General features: G+C 60.9%; 2 protein-coding genes across 2 annotated transcripts in view; both read left to right on the plus strand.

The window, feature by feature from the left end:
* The window catches only part of LOC109528873 (EH domain-binding protein 1-like), a 4851-nt gene extending 4671 nt beyond the window's left edge, over positions 1 to 180 (plus strand). Inside the window, exon 9 of the mRNA XM_019891916.1 lies at positions 97 to 180. Within this exon, the coding sequence (XP_019747475.1) occupies positions 97 to 180 (84 nt within the window). The remainder of the gene's footprint in view (positions 1 to 96) is intronic.
* Positions 181 to 291: 111 nt separating this feature from the next.
* Positions 292 to 7779, plus strand: LOC109528874 (EH domain-binding protein 1-like protein 1). Its single transcript, XM_019891917.1, has 16 exons — positions 292 to 641; positions 886 to 1092; positions 1470 to 2801; positions 2917 to 3615; positions 3848 to 3926; positions 3997 to 4145; positions 4224 to 4272; positions 4609 to 4801; positions 5419 to 5444; positions 5519 to 5567; positions 5657 to 5691; positions 5895 to 5994; positions 6736 to 6835; positions 6900 to 6973; positions 7048 to 7162; positions 7372 to 7779. The coding sequence occupies exons 1-16, from the start codon at positions 478 to 480 to the stop codon at positions 7457 to 7459; spliced, it is 3459 nt and encodes a 1152-aa protein (XP_019747476.1). The 5' UTR covers positions 292 to 477; the 3' UTR covers positions 7460 to 7779.
* The last annotated feature ends 1037 nt before the right edge of the window (positions 7780 to 8816 follow it).

Here is an 8816-nt window from a genome sequence, read left to right on the forward strand (position 1 = left end):
CGTTCGCAGGTACGGCCTCGCCGCTCCTCCGCCGTCGAGCCTCGAACTGGTCACGTTGTCGATTGAACAAGAAGACCGAAGGGTGGAAAATGACAGGGACGGGATTCTTTCAACGACCACCGGCGGTCCGAGTTCTACTCATTGAAAATCACACGCCATGACGCCGGTGCCGTTTGTTAGCATGAAGCGAGCCGACTTTGTGCTTGTTTCACATGCACGAGGTATCGCTCTCTTGGTTTTATGTCAACTTGCATACTTAACTTCAGCTGGGAGTGGCAGCAAACCGCTTGAAGGTTGTTTTTTTTTCTCAACATCAGTAACACCAACCAACCGGTTTGTCAAGGGCAGTTCTATTCCCATCAATTGCTGTTCATTGTCTGGGGGGGGGGGGCGTCTTTGAGAATTTCTGCATTTCTTGCCAACCCTCGTCAGTTTCCTCCTCACAAGCGTTGGTCATTTTCCTCACACGCAGGTGCCATGACCCAGGCGGCGGCGGTGGCGGCGGCGTCTTCTGGTGCCGCGGGGCCGACACCAAGTGCGGGCCGCGGTGCGGCGGCTGCCGATGACGTCGCGGCATCCAGACCACCGATCGCAGCTCAGGACCGCAAGGCGGCCAGCCCGGAGGAACCAGCGAGAGGCAGGTGGGGGCCACAAAAACACACACACACACACGTACCTGCGCGCCGTGCGTGAGCTCCGCCCTGGCTCTGCGCTTAGCGTCCTAGCTAACGCCACGCTAACATGCGCTAAGGGTGTTTGTGAGCTGGCCCGCGACCCGCCGGACGTTTCGTGCGCATTTGCGCTTCGGTCCTCCTCCGGCCTGACCCCGCCTCCCCTCGTCACGGGTCAAACCTGATCTCCGCTTTCTATGTCCCCTGCACCCAGTCCCGGCCGATCGCAATCCGAGTCGATCGTAGCCCCGCCACCTCCGTGGCCCTTTGCCCCGTGCGAGAGCTCCGCCCCGCAGCGGCCCTCCACCGGCGTCTCGGCGGCTTTTATCACCCTCAAGCGGAACGAGGACGCCGATGACGTCCGCCGGCATGCTGAGGCGGGTCAATCGGGGGGCCGCTTGGCGCAGCCCGACTCGGACGGGTGAGTTTGCGAGGGGAGGAACGAAAGGAGGAGCGAGAGGAGGGAGGAATAGAAGCGGAGTCGGGCGAGTGTAGAGGAGGAAGGGATGAGAGAACAAAGAGAGCGAGGAGTGAAAGAGAAAGTGGAGTATGGGGAGACGGGGAAGGAAGATGGGGAGGAGGTCGCAAGATCCAGGACGAGAAAAGAGGACACAAAACAGAGCAGATAGGACAAGTGGAATGAAAATTAAAAGGTGCAAGGTACACCCCCCCCCCCCCAAAAAAAAACAGGGAGGAGCAGAAAAGAAGAGAAGGAGACAGAGAGATGCAAAGAGAGATGAAAAAGGGGGGACGGGTGAGGAAGAGAAGTTTGAGCCGTGTTCTCTTTCTCCTCTGCAGCCTCCTGCTGAGGGAGACTTCCACCGGGCTCTCCGCTTCGGAGGAGCTGGCGGAAGAGGCGCCCGAAAGGGAACGGAGGCGGAAGCAACACGAGGAGGAGAAGAGGCGACTGCTGGCGGAGGAGAAGAGGCGACTCTTGCGGGAGCAGGAGGAGCTGAGGAAGCTGAAGGATCGGAGGAGGCGCGAGGAGGAGCGGCTGCTCCGGGAGAAGCGAGAGCGGGACGACAGGCTGCGGCGAGACGAGGACGGCAAGAGGAAGAGAGAGCAGGCGGCCGAAGAGGCCAGAAGGAGAGAGGAAGAGAAGAGCCTGCGGCGGGCCCGCGAGGAGGAGCCCGGACTCGTGACGGTGAGGGAGGAGGCAGAAGAAAGGCGGCGGAGGAGGGAGGAGGAGGTGCGACACGTGCTGGAACGAGAGGAGGAGAGCAAGATCGGGCGGAGGGAGGAGGAGGCCGACGAAGAGGAGACAAAGAGAAGGGATGAGGAGGAGAGGGCGCGGGAAAAGAACGAGGCTCCAACATTGGGAGATGAGAAAGCCGGTTGGCAGAAGGAGGAGGAGAGGGAGGAGGAGCGAGAGAGGCGCCAAGAGGAGAGCAAGATCTGGGTGGAAAAGGAGCCAGAGTTGGGAAGATTCCAAGAGGAGAAAGGGGGGGCGGAGGAGGAGAAGAAGGAGGGAGAGGGGGTGGGCCGGGAGGAGCAGGGAGAGTGGGGGGCGCAGAGGTCGAGGGAGGAGAGAGAGGTAGAGGGCAAAAAGTGGGAGGAAGAGGCGAAAAGGAAGGAGGAGGAGGAGCTAAAGAGAAAGGCCGACGAGGAGAGAAAGAAGACGGACGAGGAGGAGCGCGGAGCCAGCGAGATGGAGAAGGAAGAGCAGACGTTGAGGGAGGAGAGAGAAAGGATGGAGGGCAAAAAGAGGGAGGAGGAAGAGGTGAGGAGGAAGGAGGAGGAGCTAAAGAGCAAGGAGGACGAGGAGAGAAAGAAGAGGCACGAGGAGGAGCGCGGAGCCAGGGAGGCGGAGAAAGCCATGCAGACCTTGAGGGACCAGACAGAAAGGATGGAGGGCAAAAAGAGGGAGGAGGAGGAAAGTGAGAGAGAGGCGCTCGGATCTAGGGAGGGGAAAGAGGGGAAGAGAATGGAAGAGGAACACGGCAGGAGGGTGCCGGCGGACACAGGCGCGCCGCCATCCGAGGAGGAGAGGAGAGGCAGCGATGAAAGCCGGAAGGAGGAGGAGGAGGCCAAGCCCAGCCGTGGCGGGCGCCGCCTCCCTCTGCTGGACAGCGGCGCCCTGCCGGCCCCGGGTCTCGGCCCGCGGGGAGAGACCGCGGCGGCCGAGCGCAGGTAAGTTTGGCCCCCGCCACCGCAAAGAGACGGCGCTCGCCCGCCTCTGACGGACGTCTGGTCTCATCATCGGGCCAAAAGCCTTCCCGCCGCTCACCTTCGTTTTGTCCCGTAGCGGCGAGGCGGCGATGACGGAGGCGAACCGGCAAAGTTCCCCCGAGGCCCAAGCGGAGGCGTCGCCTTCGGCTCGGGTCGCGCCCCCAGAAGCGGAGCCCCGCCCCGTCGACGCGGCTGCGCTCGGCTTGGTCGCCAGGTTGCGGCTAGCCGCCGAGGAGCGGGAAGAGGAACGGGAGGAGGAGGAGAGGAGAAGAGAAGAAAGGAGGGCGCGCGAGGAGCGGATGAAGGAAGGGCGGGAGCTACGAGAGAAGGGGAGCGCAGAAGGCGAGAGGAGCAAGGCGGAGGAACAGACGGGCCGAGGAGAGACGCCGGACACGGAAGGAGACCGGGAACGGGAACTGAAAACGAGAGCGAGAGAGCAAGTGAAGAAAGGCCTCCGCAGCCCATCGGAGGCCGCGGCAGCTCTCCAGGAGGCGGAGCTTGATGACCTTGTGGACGAGGAGGACGGCGCCGCACGCCTCAGAGCGCCTGAGACCCCAAATCCCGCCGATCCTCCCGCTCTTTTGGAGGCCCTCGGCCCCCGCGGTCATCTGGAGTCTCCTCTAGCTCCTCCCGGTTCCTTTTCTCCTCCCGGCCCTCCGGAGCAACCTCCGGGCTGCGTTGTCCATCAAGACGACGCCAGCAAGCTCCCGGTTCCCGCCGCGGGCGAGGCCCAACATGGCGCCGGGTCCGAGCACTCGTCATCGGGAGAATACCTGTAAGTCGTCGCCGTGACGCGCGCAAACACTCAAGCCGAGGGGGAGGAGGAGCGCGATAGTGACGGGTGTCCCGTTGAGAAAGAGAAGCGCCGACGAGGACGTCCGAGATGAGTGATGAGGAAGATGAGCGGATGTTGGGCACCGGAGATGATGATGATGATGATAGGGGGATGCGCAATCTGAGAACGATGCCGCCAGCGCGAGATTGACGCTGACGTTCATCTGCGGCAGGCCGTCGGAGCGGCGCGGCGGGTCCTCGGCCGGCCCGATCCGAGAGGAGGCCGACGGAAAGGACGCCGCCGTCGACGAGGTAAAGCCAAAAGCGGCGAGCCAGAGGCGAAGGCACTAAGGTGCGACCCTCCCCCTCCCCCCTCCGGCAGGGCCCGGTGACCTGCAGCCAGTCGCTGCTGCGGTGGTGCCAGGAGGTGACGGCCGGCTACCCGGGGGTCAAGGTCAGCGACTTCAGCGCGTCCTGGAGCGACGGCCTGGCCTTCTGCGCCCTGGTGCATCGCTTCCACCCGCAGCTCATGTAGGACGCCGCCCCCCCCCCGTGGCCGCCGCGTGGCCGGCCGGCCGTCACGCAGCGGCTTCTCTTTTGTCCCTGCAGGGATTTTCAGCAGTTGAACGCTCACGACGCGGAAATCAACAACAAGAAGGTGAGCGCCGTCACCGCGGCTCCGGGCTTGCGCGCTTTGGATGCCGAGAAGCACCCCCCCACCCCCTGCCCCCCCAAAAAAGGGGATTGAATTGAATTGGGGGAAAGTACCCCGAAAAAGTTCAGTGGGTCCGAGATCATTCCGAGTGGCTTCCCAACGTCAACCTTGGCTCAGGCCCGCCGCCATCCGGCCGCACTTCTAGTGGCGCTCGAGAATCGCTTTCGGGTGCTTCTCGGTGGCCAACGTTTGGTGGCGACGCACCTCGGCGGCGAGCCGAGCGGCAAAACAAACGCTTGGCAAGCGTGTAAAGGAGGCGGCGGCGGCCTTTCCCGCCAGGCCTTCGCCGCCTTGGAGTCGGTGGGCGTGCCGCGCCTCCTGGAGCCGTCCGACATGGCGGCGCGTCCCCTTCCGGACCGCCTCATGGTGATGACGTACGCCAGCCAGCTGCGCGGACACTTCACCCGCGCACCCCACGGAGGAGGGGCCGCCCTGCCCGTCCCGCCGCCGAGAGCCAAGAGGCCGCTTGAAGGTTGGTCTGAAGATTGTCGTCCCCGCTTTTTTGGGCGCGGGGTTGCGGGGGGGGCGCCGACGGGGGGGTTCGGGCCCGCTTGCGATGCGGCTACAGAATAGCGAGACCAAACACCAAGAGCAACTTTGAAATCAGTGAAATCCAAGTTTGGGGGAGGGTCCGCTGGAGTTTCAGTTCGACAACAAAAGTAGCTCTTTGTTGTCCTTTTGATGCCGGGGAGCTTTGTCAAAGTGAATCGAGGAGTTTCGTTTGCACAAACGTCGTGGACTCTTGAAAAGAGTTTGGCCCTTTCCGTCGTCTTAGTGGCACGCAAGTGCGTTGACGGCAGTCGATGCCTTCCAAAGTAGTGCTTTGCCGTCATTGTCCTGCTCAGAAATGACGCTCAATCTCATCCTGGCGCCCATGGAACAATGTGAAAGCGTTGGAACCCTTTAAATGGGGGCGGGGGGGCGCCGGGGGGGCTACGCCGTCCTGTCAGTTTCGGTCAAGCGAGCCCACCTGGTTCAGTAGAGAACGCAAACCGGCACCGATGGGCTCCCGGGGGATGAGCGCCGTCACATTGTTGCGTTTTGCCGTCGGAGACGTTGACGTGTCGCCGCGCTTGCGTTTCCTTGCAGGAGAGGCCACGCCTGCCGTGCCACAGGTGAGCTGCCGCTCGCTTCCGCCTCCTCCTCCTCCTCCTCCTCTTGGCCGTCTTTGATTTGATGTTGTGCTCAGGAAGAGGGCGACCTCATCAAGGAGTCTGCAGCGAGCGCACGGGAGCATGGTCGGAATTTCAACACACACACACACAAAAAGGGCTTCATCTCTTTGCTGACTGTACGTGTGTGTGCGTGTGTGTGTGCGTGTGTGCAGAATCAGAGCATCCCGAAGAAGAAGACAAGACAATGGTGAGTTTTTTGGTGTCCGTTTGGAACTTTGATGCCGTCAACCAATCCACCGATGGAGCCGCAGCTCGTTCATTGCTTGCTTTCTTCCTTCCCGCCCTTTCTGGACTTGCCAATTCCTTCCGGCCTTCACCCTTCCTTCCTTGCTTCCTCCCTGGCCGCACGTGGGTGTTGCACGTACACGCACGGGCGGTCGGCATCTTCAGTACGTGCTCAGCGAGATGGCGGCGTTGGAGGCGGAGCAAAAGCACATCGACGGCAGGGCGGCGGTGGGGGAGCGACGTCTCAGGAGCCTCATGGAAAGCGGTGTGACCACAGGTGAGCTGCCGCTCGCTTCCGCCTCCTCCTCCTCCTCCTCCTCTTGGCCGTCTTTGATTTGATGTTGTGCTCAGGAAGAGGGCGACCTCATCAAGGAGTCTGCAGCGAGCGCACGGGAGCATGGTCGGAATTTCAACACACACACACACAAAAAGGGCTTCATCTCTTTGCTGACTGTACGTGTGTGTGCGTGTGTGTGTGCGTGTGTGCAGAATCAGAGCATCCCGAAGAAGAAGACAAGACAATGGTGAGTTTTTTGGTGTCCGTTTGGAACTTTGATGCCGTCAACCAATCCACCGATGGAGCCGCAGCTCGTTCATTGCTTGCTTTCTTCCTTCCCGCCCTTTCTGGACTTGCCAATTCCTTCCGGCCTTCACCCTTCCTTCCTTGCTTCCTCCCTGGCCGCACGTGGGTGTTGCACGTACACGCACGGGCGGTCGGCATCTTCAGTACGTGCTCAGCGAGATGGCGGCGTTGGAGGCGGAGCAAAAGCACATCGACGGCAGGGCGGCGGTGGTGGAGCGACGTCTCAGGAGCCTCATGGAAAGCGGTGTGACCTGCATGCGCGCACCACTTGACCGCTAACACATGCACGCCTTCACTTGACACCACTTGAGCTGTGTGTGTGTGTGTGTGTGTGTGTGTGTGTGTGTGTGTGTGTGTGTGTGTGTGTGTGTGTGTGTGTGTGTGTGTGTGTGTGTGTGTGTGTGACTTGACGTGACTTGACAGGAAGCGACCGCGCTGAGGAGGAGCGACTGATTCAGGAGTGGTTCACGCTGGTCAACAAGAAGAACGCCTTGATACGAAGACAAGACCGCCTGGAGCTGCTGTAGGTCACATGATGACGACGATGCGGATGATGACGATGATGACGCTGTCAATGACGCCCACAGGCAGGAGGAGCAGGACCTGGAGAGACGCTTCGAGCTTCTGACCCAAGAGCTGCGAGTCACGATGGCCGCCGAAGGTCAGCCGACCGCCCCCCGCGTCGCTCGGCTCGTGTCGCGCCGCCCGCCTTGACCGCGCGCGTGTTCCTCGCAGACTGGCAGAAGTCGTACGCCCAGCGAGAGCGCGAGCAGCTCCTCCTGCGCGAGTTGGTGTCTCTGGTCAACCAGCGCGATGATCTCGTCAGGAACATGGACGCCAAAGAGCGAGGGTGCGCGTCAACCGCCTTCAGCAGCCGCGCGCAGACACGCTCGAGGAATGTGTGTGTGTGTGTGTGTGTGTGTGTGTCACTGCAGGACACATTTGTCCTTGTCGTTGTACTTCCTCCTCCGCCTTCAGCAGCCGCGCGCAGACACGCTCGAGGAATGTGTGTGTGTGTGTGTCTTCGTGTGTGACCGTGTGGCTTTGCGTGCCGTGCAGGGCCCTGGAGGAGGACGAGCGTCTGGAGCGCGGCCTGGCGATGCGGAGGAGGAAGTACAACGACAAGGACAAATGTGTCCTGCAGTGACACACACACACACACACACACACACACACACAACTGCTGTTTTGCTCATCACACCACTGTTTTATTTATTTGCGTGGAGATTTTTTTTTTCTGGTCAGTGTGTGTGTGGCTTTGGAAGAAATGGTGATGATGAGCTGGACTCAACCCGGCGGTGGTCAGGATGCTCACGACCCCCACCGACTCTGAAATTCTACGTTGTCATCCGTCTGGAATTTCAAGTTTCAAATGAATGCTTTTATCCCTTTTGTTCTTGGCTTTTTCCATCTTTGTGCTCCAGCACGCCCGCGACGTTTGTGAAGATAAGCGAATGAGAAAATGGATGGATGGACGGAATGTCTTTTTGGGTGGGGTTTGTTTTGAATGAGACTCGATTTGACAAGCCCGCAAGCCGTGTACGCCAGGGGTGTCCAAAGTGGGTCCTCGCGGGCCGCCGTCCTGCCCGTTTTCCAGGAGCAACGCAGCTGATTCAAATCATCAGGGTCGTTGTCACGCCGCTTCAGAGCCGGCCGATGAGCCGATCATCAGAATCAGGTGCGTTGCAGCCGGGAGGGCCGCAAAAGAGGCGGCGCGGCGGCCCTCCGGGCCAGGAGCCGGACGTGCCTGCTGTGTGGTGTCGCCATCCGCCAGGGGGCGGAGCCAAGACTGTGACACCGAGATGCCTTGTTAGAATGACTTGGATTGTTCCGATGAGGAAAACAAGTTGTGTTTTATTTGAGGGGCTGAGTTTTGCACGAGTGGCGTGTTCGCGAGTAGGCGCCGCCAGGGGGCGCCAAACGCGGCGCCCTTGACAAGGGAAACTCGCACGCTCTCGAGCGCGGCGTCTCCCGCTCCGAGCGAGCGCCAGCGAGTCTTTCGCTTGAATGGAAATTGCGGTTTGCGTTTGGCTGGGTGCGCGCGAGACGCCAAAGAAAGACGAACCCGAGCCACCGAGTCCCATGATGACTGGGACAAGAAAAGGCGGAGAAGAAGAAGAAGAAGAAGACAACAGGCCCGAAGGGAAAATGGAGCAACAAAGTGAGCAACGGGGCCTGGAGATGAGGAGGCAACGGAGGGAGGACGGCTCAAAGGTCGAGGGAAGCGCCAAATGAACTCGGCATGTAAACAATGTCAACATTCCTTTTCCGGGACCTTCTCTGGCCTCCGCGACAAGAAGTCAACATGTTGCACGTCTTCGGCAGCCAACAAACACAAGACGCCAAAGCGAGGGCATCCGAGAGGACGTGACTGGCGCCGAGGGTTCAAGTGGTCTGATGCGGCCCGGGTTCCCCCCCTGACCGCCTCGGACCGGATCGGGCCGCGAGAGGTGGCCGGCCGGGACTGGATCGTGGTCGACCTGAGCAAATTGGATCCGAGTGGA

This window comes from Hippocampus comes, unplaced genomic scaffold, assembly GCF_001891065.2.
Source record: "Hippocampus comes isolate QL1 unplaced genomic scaffold, H_comes_QL1_v1.1 scaffold676, whole genome shotgun sequence".
Taxonomy (NCBI): Eukaryota; Metazoa; Chordata; class Actinopteri; order Syngnathiformes; family Syngnathidae; genus Hippocampus; species Hippocampus comes.

Bases quoted from the DNA above. Each gene is read 5' to 3' on its own strand.
- LOC109528874 (XM_019891917.1), top strand. From the start codon at position 478: ATGACCCAGGCGGCGGCGGTGGCGGCGGCGTCTTCTGGTGCCGCGGGG. The intron at 4,146-4,223 runs GTAGGACGCCGC...TTGTCCCTGCAG, and splicing joins CGCTTCCACCCGCAGCTCAT to GGATTTTCAGCAGTTGAACG. The intron at 4,802-5,418 runs GTTGGTCTGAAG...GTTTCCTTGCAG, and splicing joins AGCCAAGAGGCCGCTTGAAG to GAGAGGCCACGCCTGCCGTG.